The sequence below is a fragment of the Rhinoderma darwinii genome, chromosome 1 (genome assembly GCF_050947455.1).
Source record: "Rhinoderma darwinii isolate aRhiDar2 chromosome 1, aRhiDar2.hap1, whole genome shotgun sequence".
Classification (NCBI taxonomy): Eukaryota; Metazoa; Chordata; class Amphibia; order Anura; family Rhinodermatidae; genus Rhinoderma; species Rhinoderma darwinii.
The window spans coordinates 8,194,091-8,217,060 of NC_134687.1; the positions used below are offsets into that span (position 1 = coordinate 8,194,091).

General features: G+C 45.6%; 1 protein-coding gene across 4 annotated transcripts in view; it reads left to right on the plus strand.

Annotated features, from left to right (window-relative positions):
• The window catches only part of DYSF (dysferlin), a 317,692-nt gene that overhangs the window by 87,529 nt on the left and 207,193 nt on the right, over window positions 1-22,970 (plus strand). For all 4 annotated transcript variants that reach the window (XM_075855618.1, XM_075855599.1, XM_075855606.1 and 1 more), the window contains exons 11-18: window positions 1,147-1,262; window positions 1,853-1,979; window positions 5,034-5,137; window positions 6,312-6,380; window positions 8,895-8,938; window positions 12,504-12,586; window positions 15,325-15,360; window positions 21,655-21,770. In XM_075855618.1, coding sequence (XP_075711733.1) covers window positions 1,147-1,262; window positions 1,853-1,979; window positions 5,034-5,137; window positions 6,312-6,380; window positions 8,895-8,938; window positions 12,504-12,586; window positions 15,325-15,360; window positions 21,655-21,770 — 695 coding nt within the window. The remainder of the gene's footprint in view (window positions 1-1,146; window positions 1,263-1,852; window positions 1,980-5,033; window positions 5,138-6,311; window positions 6,381-8,894; window positions 8,939-12,503; window positions 12,587-15,324; window positions 15,361-21,654; window positions 21,771-22,970) is intronic.

The window sequence follows — 22,970 nt, forward strand, 5'->3', positions numbered from 1 at the left end:
ATCAAACCACGAGGATGTAACGATTCCCGTAGATAAATCCATTGCAATTCCTTCTGTCTCAATAATTTGTCTCGGTCACCACCGAATATGCTCAGCCGCAGGTCAGTCCGTCATATCGGCCGGTCCTGCTCTTATTCATTATTTTCCATTGTGGTTTTCCCATCGTAAATCATATAGACAACACACTCTGAGCGATGCCTCCGTCTAATCTGATCGCGCTGTGTCACGGTCACAGGGTACGTGGACCCACTAGGCCGCTCCGCCGTAGCGGAGAGGCAGCTGACCAGGTCTCAGTCTATACAATAGTCTATAGCAGTTCGTAACACTCGGGTACCTGAACTAGTCCAGACAGTGGCTGTGGCTTCAGCACGGATGGAGGTCGGTGCAGCAGGTTGCGCCAGACGTGGCGACCAGTACTAGACGTGGCAGAAGACACCGGACGTGGCAAACAACGGCTGGTGCAGTAGGGCACGACTTCAACACTAAGAGGCTCAGAAACGAGAACACAGCACGGGATACAGGATACGGGTAACAGGGCATGGGTAACAACTGGAACGGGAAAACACTAAGGGACCATTTGCAAGACTGACATGGGATACACTAACAACGTTCAGGCAAGGATCAGAAGGGCAGGGCCCTTCATATAGTCCAGGAAATCATGTGAAGTTTATGATGCTGATTATTCACATGTGCGCGCACTTGCCCTTTAAGACCGGGCACAAGCGTGCACGCGCACCCTACGGGACACAGCGGACCGGAGCGGAAGTGAGCGCTGGCGTCTCCTAGGAAGGAGATGCGAGCCACTACTCACTGATCCATGGCTGCGGGCGTCGGAAGGAGAGTAAACCCGACGGCCCGCGGCCATGGACGCTACACACTGTAAGGGCTTAAAACAACCGCCGTAGCACGGACGCATGTATTTCAATGGGGCCGTCATTGCATATCCAGGCCGTAGACTTTCCGCTCCAGACCCTAAGAAATCTAGTTGACGACCCCAATGGGAACCTTATTGGCGGCCATATTGATTGTCATCCAGCTGTCCAGTTTTCTTGAGAAATGTTTTTTCAAGTGAGGTCTCCATGACTTGGCTCGGGTGACCTGTATCCGATGGCGCCGTGCAAATTTGTCAATATCCATTTGTTTCAGAGCACGCCTTCCTGAGAAAATGGCTGCTGCTCTCCGACTCGGAGGATTTCTCAGCTGGGGCAAAGGGCTATTTAAAGGTCAGCCTGTTTGTCCTTGGCCCCGGTGATGAATGTCCGGTGAGTATTCCTTTACTATAGTCCTAATAATAGATAAATATTAAACCAGTCATACCTGACGCCGTAGTAAGTCAGCCCAATATCACCCACCACAGCCACAAATCTTGGGACAGAGGAGCCCCACAAATCTTGGGACAGAGGTTGTAAGGGGCCAAGTGCTAAATGCTCCTCACCCAAAGGGCTGATTCTGGAATCACTTCTCTCTGCCAGGGAGTTGGCACCAGCTATGTCTCCCATACAAACACATTGTGCTCCATAAGAACCTCTTCTGGCTAAAGGATTCTTGCCATAATACTGGGTAGAGGGGGCCATCAATTATCCATATGTCATTTTTTGACTAGTGATTTTTGATAAAGAACACACATTGCCTTCATTCTGAATACATTAAGGTTGGGCGGGTCTTGATAATGTCCATGATCCTTCTTTGTTTGGCAAAAAAAAACAAAAACATTCATTTTATTATGTCGATTTTGTGATCGATGTTAAAATCATGACGATTTCCCTTCAAGGCCTGACGTCAGATGTATCATTAGTGCCGATCCTTTTCCAGTTTCCTCCTGTGGTATAAATGGCTTGGTCTTTATCTACAGGTTGAAAAGAAGGAATCCATAGAGGACAAAGAGGATATAGAGGGGAACCTGCTGCGTCCGGCTGGAGTGGCGCTCCGCGGGGCTCATCTGACGCTTAGAGTCTACCGCGCCGAAGATTTACCACAGAGTAAGTAATGGCAGGAATTCTACCTAAGTGGACTGGAAGGAGACACGGGATCAGAGGCTTACCTTAATTTCCCAGACACTAGAGATAATAAATGGATGGATATGGATGGTGCCAAGAGGCAACATATGTATGGGGCTAAATTTGCCTTTGGTAAATATTTTACCTCGGTATAAGGCTAAAGCTACACTGTGACATATGTTGTCTAGCCGCCTCCAGCTGCGATGCTTCCTTAGGCGCGGGCCTTCTTTCAGGGTTATTCTGAAACGTTATTACATTGTCACCAGGCTCTGGTGTCCAGTGATCGTGACAGGGACATACTAAGAAGGATCCTCCTGGAGCCTGGAACCTCTGTCTGGCGCCAGAGCGCTCACTAAATCCCACTTCCATAGAGTTAAATTCCTGAAATCCCCACTTGGAGGAGCTAACTGCAAACAGATTTATACAGCTAGTACTAATTCAGATCAAGCGGTATAGATCTGTGCACAGTGAGCTCCCCCTAGTGGTGGCTGCAGGCAGTCCTCATTTTATCACTTAAATCTTTGTGTGTTGGGAGGCACAAGATTTGGAGCTGCGACCCAGATAAAACAACATCATGAGAGGGATCAGGACAGATTGTGGACTTATTCAAAGTAAATGAAGTGATCAACCTAGACCACTAGCTAGCCATTAACCCCTTCACTATTCTAGACCACCAGGAGGTAGCCAATAACCCCTTCACTGTCCTAGACCACCAGGAAGTACCCATTAACCCCTTCACTATCCTAGACCACCAGGAAGTACCCATTAACCCCTTCACTATCCCAGACCACCAGGAAGTACCCATTAACCCCTTCACTATCCTAGACCACCAGGAAGTACCGATTATCCCCTTCACTATCCTAGACCACCAGGAGGTAGCCATTAACCCCTTCACTATCCTACACCACCAGAAGGTAGCCATTATCCCCTTCACTATCCTAGACCACCAGGAGGTAGCCATCAACCCCTTCACTATCCTACACCACCAGGAGGTAGCCATTAACCCCTTCACTATCCTAGACCACCAGGAAGTACCCATGAACCCCTTCACTATCCCAGACCACCAGGAAGTACCCATTAATCCCTTCACTATCCTAGACCACCAGGAGGTAGCCATTAACCCCTTCACTATCCTAGACCACCAGGAGGTAGCCATTAACCCCTTCACTATCCTAGACCACCAGAAGGTAGCCATTATCCCCTTCACTGTCCTAGACCACCAGGAGGTAGCCATTAACCCCTTCACTATCCTACACCACCAGGAGGTAGCCATTATCCCCTTCACTATCCTACACCACCAGGAGGTAGCCATTAACCCCTTCACTATCCTAGACCACCAGAAGGTAGCCATTAACCCCTTCACTATCCCAGACCACCAGGAAGTACCCATTAACCCCTTCACTATCCCAGACCACCAGAAAGTACCCATTAACCCCTTCACTATCCCAGACCACCAGGAAGTACCCATTATCCCCTTCACTATCCTAGACCACCAGGAAGTACCCATTAATCCTTCACTATCCTAGACCACTAGAAGGTAGCCAATAACCCCTTCACTATCCTAGACCACCAGGAGGTAGCCATTAACCCCTTCACTATCCTAGACCACCAGGAGGTAGCCATTAACCCCTTCACTATCCTAGACCACCAGGAGGTAGCCATTAACCCCTTCACTATCCTAGACCACCAGGAGGTAGCCATTAACCCCTTCACTATCCTAGACCACCAGAAGGTAGCCATTATCCCCTTCACTATCCTAGACCACCAGGAGGTAGCCATTAACCCCTTCACTATCCTACACCACCAGGAGGTAGCCATTATCCCCTTCACTATCCTACACCACCAGGAGGTAGCCATTAACCCCTTCACTATCCCAGACCACCAGGAAGTACCCATTAACCCCTTCACTATCCCAGACCACCAGAAAGTACCCATTAACCCCTTCACTATCCCAGACCACCAGGAAGTACCCATTATCCCCTTCACTATCCTAGACCACCAGGAAGTACCCATTAATCCTTCACTATCCTAGACCACTAGAAGGTAGCCAATAACCCCTTCACTATCCCTGACCACCGGGAGGTAGCCATTAACCCCTTCACTATTCTAGACCACCAGGAAAGTAGCCATTGATCCCTTCACTATTCTAGACCACCAGGAGGTACCCATTAACCCCTTCACTATCCTAGACCACCAGGTGGTAGCCATTAACCCCTTCACTATCCTTGACCACCGGGAGGTAGCCATTAACCCCTTCACTATTCTAGACCACCATTAGGTACCCATTAACCCCTTCACTATTCTAGACTACCAGGAATCTACCCATTAACCGCTTCACTACCCTAGACCAGCAGGAAGGTAGCCATTGACCCCTTTACTCTTCTAGACCACCAGGTGGTAGCCATTAACCTCTTCACTATCCTAGACTACGAGGAGGTACCCATTAACCCCTTAACTACCGTAGACCACCAGGAAGGTAGCCATTAACCCCTTCACTATTCTAAACCGCCAGGACTGTACCTATTAACCCCTTCACTACCCTAGACCACCAGGAAAGTGTAGATAATGTTCCAGTTTAAAGTCCTTCCTCACCTCTTATAAACCAATGTTCCTTGGATCAGGTTTTCGACACTATCCTTGTATGGATTCCCGGGCTCTGACCCTCTCTACACGAAATGCAGAGCTGTTATGGCTCAGTAATAATCCCGGTAGCTTCACCTGATCTGTAGTCTAGGGGGGACCCCCGTACTGAAGTGGGGGAGGAAATCACATTTAACAATAGCCTTAAAAAACGAAGTTTGCTGAGGAAACCCAGTTTTCCAGGATCGTTGATCTCTCCAGTCGTAACTACCCGGATGAGGAATACGCCCCGTCCAGGACTTTTCCTGCTGCAGACTTACCTACCCTAATGGGAGGTGATGGTATTATGTGGCCACGTGGCACCCTGGCACTAGTCACCATGTATCTCCAGTTTTATTGCTTGCTCCACTTTCCGTCGCTCCTCATCTACTCTCTGTTCCCTCCTCTGCCCCTCAGTGGATGACGCCGTTCTAGACAACGTTAAGCAAATCTTCGGGATCGACAGCAACAAGAAAAACCTGGTGGATCCTTTTGTAGAAATCAGTTTTGCCGGGAAGATGGTGAGTGACTGATGGTTATATGCCGGATTATAGCTGATTGTAATATAATATAATGTCATAACTTGTGACATCACTCAGATCATTCAAGGTCCCATGGCAAAATATGGGCACCTACGTCTGACCCAGATGGTACCCCTGGTCTGTCCTTGAGTTGCCATCTTTAGTCAAGTTCATAAAAATTCTACGAAGCTGTTCTTTAGTCGTATCTGTTTCTAGGAAAGTTGGGTGACAACAAACATGTCTGCCATTAGAGCTACTACTGGAATGGTCACCCAGCTTTCCAAGGTACAGCAAGACTTTGCGCTATATAGCCACCTTTACTGCATCCATACAGAAGTGGGCAGACTTGCATTTCAGGATTCCGGGAAAGCTGGGATGACAAACCCATTGGGGACTTTATGTTATGTGTTGTCCATCAGGGGTTTCAATGATTGGAAACTAACTCTAGATCAGGAAAATAGGTTCCTAAGCGGACTGACCTCTTCTGAGATCCCTAGAGAGATACTGTATATACCATATTCTACGTGGATTAATCAGTGGCGATTATTTGCCTGGATGCAATACCATTTCTTACCACCTGGCGGTGCTACTGCTACATGTATATATAGATACAGTATATACGTCCGGCTATATCTCCCACATCTGTCATTCAGCAACCAAGATGGAAGCTTTACCCGAATGTTCTCCACGCGCTTCTACAGATCTGACCTTCAGCGCTTTGAATCTCATTCGTATTAAAAATAATTTTATATCAGAATTGAAAATCCACTATAAATGATGAATTAATATATAATGTGGGCTGTCAGCGTCCGTACAGCTATCATTAGGGGACATTGTAAGGGATTACCCACAAATGCATTTTTCTGGATCCCAACATTTGGGACAATGACGCTGTGCAGAGTGGGGGAGGGGAAGGGACCTCCACCTGGGGCTCTTTTTGTGATTGTCATTTTTCACTTCCCTCTTTTCCTATTTATTGCACATTGTAAAAACGAGGTCCCCCAGTGGTGGCCCCCAATACAGTAAAGTCCTTCAGAATCCAGCTTTTCTGAATGGCAATTCAGACTTGACATTCAGGGGTCTGGGAAAGTTGGGTACAATGCATTTGGCCATATTTGAAGTTCGAGGATTTTGCAATGAATGATTAGACCGTAACCGTTTATTTACAATGTAGGTTTGCGGTAAGATTTTGGAAAAGAACGCCAACCCTCAGTGGAACCAAAGCATCACGTTACCGATCAGGGTGAGTGCCCGCTCCGGCCCGGCGTGTGTGATGTCAGAATTTATCACATTCATAAGATGTTATCAGCCCCCCACACACTTATGTACCCCAAAAAAATACAACTCGATCTGCAAAAAGGCCTCATACAGATACAGAGACCGGAAAAGGAAAAAGTTAGAACTGCAGAAATGCGTGGACGCAAAAGACGAAATATTTCCCCCAAATAGCAGAACGTGGGCCGGTGTGTGGAGCCTCAGGGACATCTGTAGGCAGGAATTGGTGGAATGCGGTCATGTGACCTTATATCACTGTATGGACGCAACGTCACTGAAGTCCAGGCCATACACAGGCCCAAAGGAAACTGGGGGAGAATTGGAGTGGTTTGCATACATGCACATCTGGTACATGTCGTGCGCCACAGCAAATTTTTCAGATCCCACCTGTAACTGTGCCAGTGCACTCATAAAAGTCCCAGCCACAGTGCCCCCATAAAAGTCCCAGCCACAGTGCCTCCATAAAAGTCCCAGCCACAGTGCCTCCATAAAAGTCCCAGCCACAGTGCCTCCATCAAAGTCCCAGCCACAGTGCCTCCATAAAAGTCCCAGCCACAGTGCCTCCATAAAAGTCCCAGCCACAGTGCCTCCATAAAAGTCCCAGCCACAGTGCCTCCATAAAAGTCCCAGCCACAGTGCCTCCATCAAAGTCCCAGCCACAGTGCCTCCATAAAAGTCCCAGCCACAGTGCCTGCATAAAAGTCCCAGCCACAGTGCCTCCATAAAAGTCCCAGCCACAGTGCCTCCATAAAAGTCCCAGCCACAGTGCCTCCATAAAAGTCCCAGCCACAGTGCCTCCATAAAAGTCCCAGCCACAGTGCCTGCATAAAAGTCCCAGCCACAGTGCCTGCATAAAAGTCCCAGCCACAGTGCCTCCATAAAAGTCCCAGCCACAGTGCCTCCATAAAAGTCCCAGCCACAGTGCCTCTATCAAAGTCCCAGCCACAGTGCCCCCATAAAAGTCCCAGCCACAGTGCCTCCATAAAAGTCCCAGCCACAGTGCCTCCATAAAAGTCCCAGCCACAGTGCCTCCATAAAAGTCCCAGCCACAGTGCCTCCATAAATGTCCCAGCCACAGTGCCTCCATAAAAGTCCCAGCCACAGTGACCCCATAAAAATCCCAGCCACAGTGCTTCCATAAAAGTCCCAGCCACAGTGACCCCATAAAAATCCCAGCCACAGTGCTTCCATAAAAATCCCAGCTACAGTGCCCCATAAATGTCCCTGCCACAGTCTGCCCATAAAAGTCCCTGCCACAGTACCCCCATAAAAGTCCCAGCTACAGTGCCCCATAAAAGTCCCTGCCACAGTCTGCCCATAAAAGTCCCAACTACAGTGCCCCCATAAAAGTCCCAGCCACAGTTCCCCCATAAAATTCCCAGCCACAGTGCCCCCATAAAAGTCCCAGCCACAGTGCCCCCATAAAAGTCCCAGACACAGTGACCCCATAAAAGTCCCAGACACAGTGACCCCATAAAAGTCCCAGACACAGTGCCCCCATAAAAGTCCCAGACACAGTGACCCCATAAAAGTCCCAGACACAGTGACCCCATAAAAGTCCCAGACACAGTGACCCCATAAAAGTCCCAGACACAGTGACCCCATAAAAGTCCCAGCCACTGTGCCTCAAAAAGTACCATGCACAGTACCCCATAAAAGTTCCAGCCACAGTGTCCCCCCCATAAAAATCACAAAGTGTCTTTGTAAACAGTCCTCCCATAAATGTCCTAAACAGTGTCCCAATAAAAATCCTTGCCACAGTGCCCCCAAAAAAGTCACAACCACGGTGCCACAATAAAATTCACAGCCATAGTCCCCCCATAAGTCCCAGCCACAGTGCCTCAAAAAGTACCAGGCACAGTGCCCCATAAGAGATCGAGCCCCAGTGTCCCACATAAAAATCACAAAGTGTCTTTGCAAAAAGTCCCAGCCACAGCGTCCCCAAAAAACTCCCAGCCACAGTGCTCCCATAAATGTCCTAAGCAGAATGCCCCCAAAAATGTCACAGCCACGGTGCCACAATAAAATTCACAGCCACAGTGCCCCCGTAAAAGTCCCAACCACTGTGGCTACAATAAGAGTCCTAGGTAGTTTCCCCATTAATGTCCCAGCCCACTTCCCGCTGTTTGGGCTACCACTGACCACTGGAACTTGTAGTCTACAGTTTTGAGAACTACCATGTTTCGAGTCCTCCGAACCACAGACACAACACACGAACACAAGTCACAGACACGAACCGCAGACACAATGGGGAAAATCCACAACTAGTGCCTAGGAAAAGCGGGGGTGTTCCCCAAAGCAACCAATCAGATTCCAGCTCAAACTATTTATAAAGGCCCAGGAGCTCCGAACTCCGATTTCCATACTGATTGGCTGCTGCTGGCCACACCCCCGCTTTTCCTCGGCACTGTTTTTGATACATTTAATTGTTGCTCATTCACGTAACACCTGCAGATTATGACTGATATTTCCATCCTCCTAGTTCCCGTCTATGTGCGAGAAGATGAGGATCCGGCTCACGGACTGGTGAGTGACTGCGGCTCGCTGGAGCGGGGCTGGACCGGGGGTCCTCAGGCTGGAAATGTAGTAAATTGTTAAAAATTGCAACATTTTTGATGTTTTTACGAACGGAAACTTTAAAAAAAATTCCATTTGACCTTATGACTCCAGCGAAATCATTGCTGCTTTTCCGTCAGTATATCACATCCCTGTCACCTGTCAGGCTGGGACCAGAGCCTGGGTACGACTGGCACCATTGCACCCCCTATAGCTACGCCCCTGTCTGCAACACTACTAAACTGTCACTGGAAGCGCCATCAGTGTATGGTCACAGGAGCTTTATGGATTGGGGTTTCCATGACTGAGCAGCCATACAAAAATTTTAGATCATCATGCTCAATGCCAGGTGGCAGCTGGAATGGGGTAAAGCCATCACCACCACTAGACTCCAGAGCAGTTGAATCATGTTCTCTAGAAAGATGAATCACACTTCACCATCTTGGCCATCTGATGGTTGAATCGGAGTTTGGTGGATGTCAGAAAACCTTTGCCTGACTCTTTAGTGGAGGATAAATGATGGTCGGGGTCCGTTCTTCATAGGTTATACCCAGTGAAGGGAAATCGTAATGCTACAGCAATGAACCCCGAATATGTTCCATTCATGGTACTGTTGTTCTCCTATTCAAAAGAGACGGCCTTTGGCTCTTGTGGCGCCACAGCCCAAGTGCATTGGCATCATTTGTCAGATATAGCAGAGCCGAGTTTGTCATTTGGCACCACGTACCGTGATTTAAGAATGCATCATCCGCCTTCCTATCGTATTATCTTAACTCCCAAAAGAAACAGCTCCATAACATTTTCAGCTCTGCTACATCTGTACATATGCTACGTTATATTATTGCATTGGCTCAGAGACCACACACAGTATAATATGAGACCCCTGCATTTTGGACATATTTCCAGCACAGTGTGAGTTATGGAGCTCTGTGATCTGTTTTTTAACACTGACGTATCTCGGGGGCCTGCACCCCATTATTTTAGCCCCCCTCGTTTCCGTGCTCAGCTGGCAATAAACACATCTCACACCTTCGCTCTCCTTTTGTCGGCCGCGGCCCGTGATTTACTGCGATATTTATAACAGAACGTACGCCAGCTGCACGCAACGTGCTAGACCACTTTAGTCAAAAAGAAAAGAGATTACGCACGGCATCGGTGTTTATTTTTAGAGCGAGATTTTGTTTCCAAATTTAGCGTCCGAGGCCTCGGTATCGACAGTTTATAAATCTCCAGGAACTTTAAACAGAATTTTTTTTTTTTCCTAATTTGTACTTTTGTTTTATACGTCTCGGGTTCTGTAATGTTTTTCTTTTACGGCATTTTTGCCTTCATTAGAGTCTATTATTAGCCGCTCGTTTATGGCAGGTAATGGCCTGTAATTTAGGTGTTAGCCGCCTCCTCGCGTCCAAGAATCGTCTCGGCTTGTAAAACTTAACTCAGTCCTGGATTCTGTACCATTGATGATGTGAATTGAGGCAGAAAGTGCCAACATTGGCCGCTAAGTACTTTATCAGGCTCGCCACTTGTGGACATGTTGTTTCACCGCCAGCCACTAGGGGGAGCCGTTGTAAAACAGGATTCACGTGGACCTTATCGAACCCAAAATTGTTGGACTTTACCCCATTGGTTTGTGACATCCATAAACTGCTTCATTTTTGTATAACAAGGGCTTTTTACCATTCGGCTGCTATGGTGTCCGTGAGTGGCCGGTGCCCTGCACAGGGTGGACGTGGACCTATCCTGCTTTTCTATTGGCTCTGTGAAGTTGCACAGGACGTTCCCGCTCCACAATCTTAGCAGTTTAAGGAACCACGGGTCATAGCACCCATCTCACTTAATATGGATAGGAAGGGGCATCAAGTATTTGGGATGCGGGTAACAAGCACATGGAATGGGGTAACAATAATTTAGGATGGGGGTAACAAGCACTTGGCATGGGGTAACAATAATTTGGGATGGGATAACAAGCACTTGGGATGGGGTAACAATCATTTGGGATGGGGGTAACAAGCACTTGGGATGGGGGTAACAAGCACTTGGGATGGGGTAACAAGCACTTGGGATGGGGTAACAAGCACTTGCAGTGGGGGTAACAAGCTTTTGGGATGGGGTAACAATCATTTGGGATGGGGTAACAAGCACTTGGGATAAGGGTAACAAGCACTTGGGATAAGGGTAACAAGCACTTGGGATAAGGGTAACAAGCACTTGGGATAAGGGTAACAAGCACTTGGGATAAGGGTAACAAGCACTTGAGATGGGGGTAACAAGCACTTGGGATGGGGGTAACAAGCACTTGGGATGGGGGTAACAAGCACTTGGGATAAGGGTAACAAGCACTTGGGATGGGAGTACCAAGCACTTGGGATGGGGTAACAAGCACTTGGGATGGGGTAACAATTATTTGGGATGGGGTAACAATCATTTGGGATGGGGTAACAATCATTTGGGATGGGGTAACAATCACTTGGGATGGGGTAACAATCATTTGGGATGGGGTAACAATCACTTGGGATGGGGTAACAATCACTTGGGATGGGAGTAACAAGCATTTAGGATGGGGGTAACAAGAACTTAGGCTACATTAGATTAAAGGGAGTGTCCAGGATAAAAAACGATCCACTTTTAGGAGACACTTGTGAGCCCCCCATACACATTAGATTGTCGGCGGGATCTGACAAAATTTAAGGGGTCGTCCAGTAATGTATGAGAAGGATAAGAACCATGTGACATACAGTTCAGGACTCCTCAGAAACAGGAGTCACAGACAGCATCACATGATTCTTTTGAGAGCTGCTGACTGGCTGGCGGGAATCATGTGATACACCATGTGACTCCACAGAACAAGTGCTTTTTTTCTAGTCCCCCTTTTGTATTTCGGGGCTGTTAAGTGGGTTTAATGGCACCCATTAGTATAACTTTTAGGGGATCACACAGTTGTCCTTATTTTAATAGGTCTATAATAGCGACAGGTTCTCCTTAATTATAAACATATATAATAACAGGTCAGGACTTAGTGACATGGGCGGGTCTGTGACAACCTTGTGACAACTTTAACACTAAAAAGAGACAGGTTGTCTCCACTTATGGATTAAAGGGATTGTCCAGTGTAGATGTTTTTTTTATACACCCTGTTAGGGAATTCTGAGTTAATAGAGGGGGGTCCTCTGTTCAGGACCCTCATCTCCTGCCTAGAGTGGTTACAAAGAGCGTATCTCTCTCTGGAGGACCTGTCCTGTCCTGTATTACACAGATAACTTATTGAGGTAAATGGACACAGTGTAATACTTCATATCTCCTGTGGTGGCGCTGCAGGGAAATTAAACACTTCTAGGTTTTCTGATTTATTACAGCTGATCGCAGGGGTCCCGTCAGGAGGACACTTTGTATCAGATTATTGTCAAGGTTTCCTTCTAATAAGTAGGGATTGTCTAAAGTGGAGAACTCCTTTAATGCTTCAAGATTTCACTATGGCTGATAAAGTCACCGGGTGTAACCAACAATAAGATTGTATTATTTTTTTCTCGTCTTGTAGGGACCGGCTCACTCATAATGACATCATCAGCACCACTTACCTGAGCATGTCCAAGATCTCCGCTCCTGGAGGGGAAACGGAAGGTAAGTGCCCCGCTGTTCCCGGCCTGTTGGAGTGTTTTTGGGTGTTTGGAGTTGGTGCTCGCACGTATTTATGACCCCCCTTTAACCGCCCGGCATGGTCTTTTTATGGTCGTTAGATTTCAGTCAAGCTTTTAAGAAGACAATTAGGGGCGCCCATGTGTATTTGCATGCGGCAAAACCGGGGCGTAGATTGACCCGCAGTGCGTATTTTCGAAACCGTGGCATGTCAATTTATTCCGCGTTTGCGAATTCCATTCCAGTAGTTCTACAGAAATACTTCGCAAGACACGCAGCATGAAAACGTCGCGATTTATGCAGCAAAACGTAAAAACCGCACCGAAAAACGCATAAAAAAACCTGCACGGTGCGTTTTTTGCTGTGAATTTCTTGCGGGTTTCCGCAGCAAAATACGCAACTTGTGCATGTAGTCTTAGGGTATGTTCACATTGCTTATTTTAAGCCGTTTTTCGGGGCGTAAAAAACGCTGAACGCCTCCAGACATCTGCCCATTGATTACAATGGGGAAAAAACGGCTTTTCATTCAGACGGGGCTTTTTTTTACGCGGCCGTTTGAAAAACCGTAAATAAACGTTCCGTAACAAGAGGTGCATGTCAATTCTTAAGCTGTTTTTGGAGCCGTTTTTCATTGGGTCAATAGAAAAACAGCTCCAAAATCGGCTCAAAAAAAGTATGGTGCTTTAAAAACGGCTGGAAATCAGAGACTGAAAACCGCACCGTATTTTACAACCGTTTTCACTTTAGCGTGTGAACGTAGCCTGAATTGGGATAGAACCCGTGCACAAGACTCTCCAGGTATCGACTGTACTGGCCAGCGTGTACTAGCTTCTCTCTATGGAGTGGGGGAATTTTGTCTGCCTTCAGCTGCCACTAGAGGGAGCCCTCTGTATACAGATTCATACAACTCCCACTCAGTTCAAGGAGGTAACAGGACCATGACCCATATTGCTCTGTGGGCCCAGGCAGTTCTTAGTCTGCACCTGGGCCATAGGATTTATTCCATTCATCCTGACAGTCTCATTTCTTTGGTGACAGACCACCAAACATGGAGGAATGAGCGCTCTAAAAGGTCCAAACCTATCCTATTTCTACCCTCATCTAAGCCTTGCAAGGGGGAAATTAGTGCATTCTTATTCTTGCTCCACCATAGAACGAGCATGACCACTACGGAGGAATAAGGGGAGCTAGCGGTCAGACGTACCACACAGTCATCTTTTATGTCCAGCATTAGACTCTAAGCAGGGGCGGACACCGTAAAGGAAGGAATTGGGGTCTTGATCCCTTTGCCAAAACAGCGTTCTTTGGCCCTATCACCCCCCCCAAAAAAAAATACCCTACCCAATCATAGTCAAGCAGTGTTGCAGTGTAAAGTATGGGGGAGGGACGGAGCAGCAGCCGGATCTGCTGATGAGACAGGGGTTAGTTTACACTAAAGAAACAAAAGAATCGGTAATTATTACACAAAGATGGCAATTCATTCAACTTCCCAAATCAGTTCCCTCGTAGAGAGTAGTTCTATATGCCGAATTATATACGTGAAACGGTACATGGCGAACTGCAATTTCTAGCAGCCATACAATAGAGCATGCTGGGAATTCTGGTTATACCAGACTCAGAGTGTTTTGGGGTATTTGCATGATATCTGCATGTTTTCCAGCTTTTCCTTTGCTTCTTGATAACAGCTGCACAGTGCGTGACTATAGCCTGGTCATTATATAGTGGTCATTATATAGCACATTGTGATGATGTTTGAGGTGTGGGATCTTACCCCATCACCGCGCTCATTCATCTCATCTGTCCGTTTTCTTCCACTTTTCCATTTTTGATTGAACTTTCTTTTCATTATATTACAATATAGAAATACTTTCACGTGCAGTACCGCTTTCCAGCACTTGCCAGCGGCACATTTCTCCATAGGAACTAATACAACAGCGCCACCACCTGTAAAAACTCATTAGGAAAAAAACGGTGTATATTTTAACATGGAGTAAGGTGACTCCTCATATCACAGACCTCCCGTCTACATCCTCATCTGAGCTCCACCACAAGTTTTTAGAAGAAATAGATGTCATGACCCTCTTCCAATAGAGAGCATTGTAATCCATGTGGAGGAGATCATAGTTCCTTGTACATCTGTAAATACTTAATGTATCAAGGGAAGACTAATAAATTGCTATTTTAGGACACGCTTTTTTTAAAATATTATACCGGGTTTAAAAAAATGGTTTTCTACTTGCAGTACCACTTCCCACCACTTTGCCAGTAGCACATTTATTCATAGAAACCTATGCAATAGCGCCACCACCCATTATGAGTTCTTATGTAAGGAAGATAAGGACTTGACGTGCAGTATGCAGCCAAAGCCTTCCAGATTGATGTCCATGACATATTATTCTATCATCTCGCTATAATACTTGTTACTGTCCCTTTAAATAGGAAATAATTTATTTCATGCTGCGACAGGTAAAATTTCAGCAACCCCTAGATATTTAAAGGGCAAGCGTCATTGAATTAGTAATCATATCGGACCCTTTATCCTGTGTTGTGAGTGGCTTATGATTTTCATTCATTCATTGTGATAATACGCTTGTTTTAATTGATTAACTCCTTCATTAATATTCATCATGTTTATAACCAGTCATGTAATATGGCGTTTGCGGTGAAATCCATTCACGTGACATCATTTACATCGTCTCTAACCTTGTTTCTTTGTGCTTCAGATGAGACCAGGGGAAAGCCGTCTGCGAATCTCAACTGTACGTCCTATAAGTTGTCCTGTAGATCAATCATTACCATAGTAATCGTATACTGTGCAGGAGAAGCGATTAGCATATGTAGCAGAGCTGTAGGGAGATTCTGCTCCACTCTTGTAGCTCCACGTTGCACAAACATCATTTTACAATTGACTCAATTCTAGAATATTTTACTAGAGAGCAAGTATAGCAATATTAATATTCCTAATGGTCATGATCTGGGAGATCACTGCGCACAGCCACCAGCAGTATATATATATATCTCACACCTGTGGAAGTGGCTTTTTATGAGCTGATGGCTGTGTTCAGCGACACAGGACTGAGGCATAACAGAATCCGTCAGAGCTGTCAATCACACGTCAGCTCCACCCACACTGGGCTGCCTAGCCTTGTAAACATTACGGACAGCACAGCAAGAGTCAGTAGAAAATCATTCTTTGTTTTTTTTTCTTATTTCAAATACAAAGTGATTTATCTAAAGTAGCGCCAGGAAAAAGTGGAGCAGTTCTTCATATCAATCAGGACGCTGCTTTCATTTTCATCCGGACCCTGATTGGCCGCTATTGACAACGTCTCCTCTTATTCTTGCATCTATTTTAGTAAATTTCCTCCAGCGTTGTGTGTTTTAATATAGAATTCTAGAATATATCATTTCTTCATATCTGTTCACCACTTAAGGACCACCCGACGTAAATCTACAGCTAGCGGTCCTGGTCGTTAAACCGGTGCCAATCTACGTTTATGGGGCTGCGTTTAGTCGGATGCCCCGAAAGAAGACGGAAGACATAATCGCTTTTATTGACAAAGAGTAAAGGTCCTCTTACATGTCCCGACATGAGCCGTGTAAATGAGCGCTGATCAACGAGATCGCCGAGTATTTGGTATTATCAGTAATGTATGGGGACGAGTACTCGTTAATACGATCGCCGGTCCCCATACATTTCTATCATGTCGGCAGCACGTCGTTGTTTACACAGGGACAACGATTATATTTTCGGTAAACCGATACAGACGATGAAGGAGCGTTTGATCGTTCATCGTCTGATCGTTGCCCTGGTTACACAGCGCAATTATCGGGAACGCTGTGATCGCTCGTTTGCCCGATAATTGGTCGGTGGAAAAGGACCTTTTAAAATCAATTGTCCATCGAGACTTCAAATGCGACAGATATAAACCATGTGGTGGTCCGGGAGACGCAACAATATCACCGGGGTCTAGAGGGAATACGTTTCGTTAATCACGTTACCTAACAGGAAGGTAAACGATCGGTAGATAAACACATTCACGTACAATCCTGTGGGACCCTAATAATTCTATGAAGGTCACGGTCAAGTTACCAACCGAATCGCTGCGTGTAGCGCCCCACAAATACAGAAAGACCACCGCAGAGCCCCTTATAGTATAGAAACAATTAATGAGGGGCTCTGTGGTGGTCTTTCTGTATTTTCTATATACACTTGTGGTATTGTTGTGTCTCCCAGACCGCCGCCATATGGTTTATATCTGAGCGTGTCGCATTTACGTCTTAATGGACAATTGATTTTATAATTCTTTGTCAATAAAAGTACATTTTTGTAGAGTTCACAAGGTGTGGCTATGTATTTATATGTACATGTCTATATATATATGTATGTGTTAATAGGTAGCACACACTCTCCAAATAGACCTCTGACACTTGAGGTACAGGCTAATGACACACTGACACTTGGGGTACAGGCTAATGACACTGACACTTGGGGTACAGAATAATGACACTGACACTTGGGGTACAGGATAATGACACTGACACTTGGGGTACAGGCTAATGACACTGACACTTGGGGTACAGGATAATGACACTGACACTTGGGGTACAGGATAATGATACACTGACACTTGGGGTACAGGATAATGATACACTGGTACTTGGGGTACAGGATAATGATACACTGGTACTTGGGGGACAGGATAATGATACACTGACACTTGGGGTACAGGACAATGATACACTGACACTTGGGGTACAGGATAATGATACACTGGTACTTGGGGGACAGGATAATGATACATTGACACTTGGGGTACAGGATAATGATACACTGACACTTGGGGGACAGGATAATGATACATTGACACTTGGGGTACAGGATAATGATACACTGGTACTTCGGGGACAGGATAATGATACACTGACACTTGGGGGACAGGATAATGATACACTGACACTTGGGGTACAGGATAATGACACACTGACACTTGGGGTACAGGATAATGATACACTGAAACTTGGGGGACAGGATAATGATACACTGACACTTGGGGGACAGGATAATGATACACTGACACTTGGGGTACAGGATAATGATACACTGACACTTGGGGGACAGGATAATGATACACTGACACTTGGGGTATGAGATAATGACACTGACACTTGGGGTACGAGATAATGATACACTGACGCTTGGGGTACAGGATAATGATACACTGACACTTGGGGTACAGGATAATGATACACTGACACTTGGGTTACAGGATAATTATACACTGACAGTTGGGGTACAGGATAATGACACACTGATACTTGGGGTACAGGGTAATGACACTGACACTTGGGGTACAGGATAATGACACTGACACTTGGGGTACAGGCTAATGACACACTGACACTTGGGGTACAGGCTAATGACACTGACACTTGGGGTACAGGATAATGACACTGACACTTGGGGTACAGGATAATGACACTGACACTTGGGGTACAGGCTAATGACACTGACACTTGGGGTACAGGATAATGACACTGACACTTGGGGTACAGGATAATGATACACTGACACTTGGGGTACAGGATAATGATACACTGGTACTTGGGGGACAGGATAATGATACATTGACACTTGGGGTACAGGATAATGATACACTGACACTTGGGGGACAGGATAATGATACATTGACACTTGGGGTACAGTATAATGATACACTGGTACTTGGGGGACAGGATAATGATACACTGACACTTGGGGGACAGGATAATGATACACTGACACTTGGGGTACAGGATAATGACACACTGACACTTGGGGTACAGGATAATGATACACTGAAACTTGGGGGACAGGATAATGATACACTGACACTTGGGGGACAGGATAATGATACACTGACACTTGGGGTACAGGATAATGATACACTGACACTTGGGGGACAGAATAATGATACACTGACACTTGGGGTATGAGATAATGACACTGACACTTGGGGTACGAGATAATGATACACTGACGCTTGGGGTACAGGATAATGATACACTGACACTTGGGGTACAGGATAATGATACACTGACACTTGGGTTACAGGATAATTATACACTGACAGTTGGGGTACAGGATAATGATACACTGACACTTGTGGTTACAGGATAATGACACTGACACTTGGGGTACAGGCTAATGACACACTGACACTTGGGGTACAGGCTAATGACACTGACACTTGGGGTACAGGATAATGACACTGACACTTGGGGTACAGGATAATGACACTGACACTTGGGGTACAGGATAATGACACTGACACTTGGGGTACAGGCTAATGACACTGACACTTGGGGTACAGGATAATGACACTGACACTTGGGGTACAGGATAATGATACACTGACACTTGGGGTACAGGATAATGATACACTGGTACTTGGGGGACAGGATAATGATACATTGACACTTGGGGTACAGGATAATGATACACTGACACTTGGGGGACAGGATAATGATACATTGACACTTGGGGTACAGGATAATGATACACTGGTACTTCGGGGACAGGATAATGATACACTGACACTTGGGGGACAGGATAATGATACACTGACACTTGGGGTACAGGATAATGACAAACTGACACTTGGGGTACAGGATAATGATACACTGAAACTTGGGGGACAGGATAATGATACACTGACACTTGGGGGACAGGATAATGATACACTGACACTTGGGGTACAGGATAATGACACACTGACACTTGGGGTACAGGATAATGATACACTGACACTTGGGGTACAGGATAATGATACACTGACACTTGGGGTACAGGATAATGATACACTGACACTTGGGGTACAGGATAATGATACACTGACACTTGGGGGACAGGATAATGATACACTGACACTTGGGGTACGAGATAATGACACTGACACTTGGGGTACGAGATAATGATACACTGACGCTTGGGGTACAGGATAATGATACACTGACACTTGGGGTACAGGATAATGATACACTGACACTTGGGGTACAGGATAATGATACGACACTTGGGGTACAGGATAATGACACACTGACACTTGGGTTACAGGATAATTATACACTGACAGTTGGGGTACAGGATAATGACACACTGATACTTGGGGTACAGGATAATGACACACTGACACTTGGGGTACAGGATAATGATACACTGACGCTTGGGGTACAGGATAATGATACACTGACACTTGGGGTACAGGATAATGATACACTGACACTTGGGGTACAGGATAATGATACACTGACACTTGGGGTACAGGATAATTATACACTGACAGTTGGGGTACAGGATAATGACACACTGATACTTGGGGTACAGGATAATGACACACTGACACTTGGGGTACAGGATAATGACACTGACACTTGGGGTACAGGATAATGACACTGATACTTGGGGTGCAGGATAATGACACTGACACTTGGGGTACAGGATAATGACACTGACACTTGGGGTACAGGCTAATGACACTGACACTTGGGGTACAGGATAATGACACTGACACTTGGGGTACAGGATAATGACACTGACACTTGGGGTACAGGCTAATGACACTGACACTTGGGGTACAGGATAATGACACTGACACTTGGGGTACAGGATAATGACACTGACACTTGGGGTACAGGATAATGATACACTGACACTTGGGGTACAGGATAATGATACACTGGTACTTGGGGGGACAGGATAATGATACATTGACACTTGGGGTACAGGATAATGATACACTGACACTTGGAGGACAGGATAATGATACATTGACACTTGGGGTACAGGATAATGATACACTGGTACTTCGGGGACAGGATAATGATACACTGACACTTGGGGGACAGGATAATGATACACTGACACTTGGGGTACAGGATAATGACACACTGACACTTGGGGTACAGGATAATGATACACTGAAACTTGTGGGACAGGATAATGATACACTGACACTTGGGGGACAGGATAATGATACACTGACACTTGGGGTACAGGATAATGACACACTGACACTTGGGGTACAGGATAATGATACACTGACACTTGGGGTACAGGATAATGATACACTGACACTTGGGGTACAGGATAATGATACACTGACTCTTGGGGTACAGGATAATGATACACTGACACTTGGGGGACAGGATAATGATACACTGACACTTGGGGTACGAGATAATGACACTGACACTTGGGGTACGAGATAATGATACACTGACGCTTGGGGTACAGGATAATGATACACTGACACTTGGGGTACAGGATAATGATACACTGACACTTGGGGTACAGGATAATGATACGACACTTGGGGTACAGGATAATGACACACTGACACTTGGGTTACAGGATAATTATACACTGACAGTTGGGGTACAGGATAATGACACACTGATACTTGGGGTACAGGATAATGACACACTGACACTTGGGGTACAGGATAATGATACACTGACGCTTGGGGTACAGGATAATGATACACTGACACTTGGGGTACAGGATAATGATATACTGACACTTGGGGTACAGGATAATGATACACTGACACTTGGGGTACAGGATAATTATACACTGACAGTTGGGGTACAGGATAATGACACACTGATACTTGGGGTACAGGATAATGACACTGACACTTGGGGTACAGGATAATGACACTGATACTTGGGGTGCAGGATAATGACACTGATACTTTGGGTACAGGATAATGATACACGGACACTTGGGGTACAGGATAATGACACACTGACACTTGGGGTACAGGACAATGATACACGGACACTTGGGGTACAGGATAATGACACTGACACTTGGGGTACAGGATAATGACACTGACACTTGGGGTACAGGATAACGAGACACTTGGGGGGGGGCGTACTTTGGGAGCAGATATTTCGGATGTTCTTCCCATTTGATTTGTAGAGTTTGTAGAAATATAAGAAGAGGCTGAAGCTCTGATTTGGTTGTTACTTTGTGAAGTCATTTCGGACCTCGGTCTTTTTGCTCTTAGTTGATGATAGTTTGGGGTTCCTTCCAACATTTGGACCTTGTTATGTGAACCTTTATGGAAGCCCAAGAGAGTTTACAGGATTTCCTGATCCCTACGAAGATCTCAATATGGGGAAGGTAAGAATCGTTCTCTGTAATCTCCTGTGTGAAGATAATGTATATAACGTCCCATACCGTAGCTTTACATATAACGTCCCATACCGTAGCTTTACATATAACGTCCCATACCGTATCTTTACATATAACGTCCCATACCGTATCTTTACATATAACGTCCCATACCGTAGCTTTACATATAACGTCCCATACCGTAGCTTTACATAGAACGTCCCATACCGTAGCTTTACATATAACGTCCCATACCGTAGCTTTACATATAACGTCCCATACCGTAGCTTTACATAGAACGTCCCATACCGTATCTTTACATATAACGTCCCATACCGTATCTTTACATAGAACGTCCCATACCGTAGCTTTACATATAACGTCCCATACCGTATCTTTACATATAACGTCCCATACCGTATCTTTACATATAACGTCCCATACCGTATCTTTACATATAACGTCCCATACCGTAGCTTTACATATAACGTCCCATACCGTAGCTTTACATACAACATCCCATACCGTATCTTTACATATAACGTCCCATACCGTAGCTTTACATATAACGTCCCATACCGTATCTTTACATATAACGTCCCATACCGTATCTTTACATATAACGTCCCATACCGTATCTTTACATATAACGTCCCATACCGTAGCTTTACATATAACGTCCCATACCGTAGCTTTACATACAACGTCCCATACCGTATCTTTACATATAACGTCCCATACCGTATCTTTACATATAACGTCCCATACCGTATCTTTACATATAACGTCCCATACCGTATCTTTACATATAACGTCCCATACCGTATCTTTACATATAACGTCCCATACCGTATCTTTACATATAACGTCCCATACCGTATCTTTACATATAACGTCCCATACCGTAGCTTTACATATAACGTCCCATACCGTATCTTTACATATAACGTCCCATACCGTATCTTTACATATAACGTCCCATACCGTATCTTTACATATAACGTCCCATACCGTATCTTTACATATAACGTCCCATACCGTATCTTTACATATAACGTCCCATACCGTAGCTTTACATATAACGTCCCATACCGTAGCTTTACATATAACGTCCCATACCGTATCTTTACATATAACGTCCCATACCGTATCTTTACATATAACGTCCCATACCGTAGCTTTACATATAACGTCCCATACCGTAGCTTT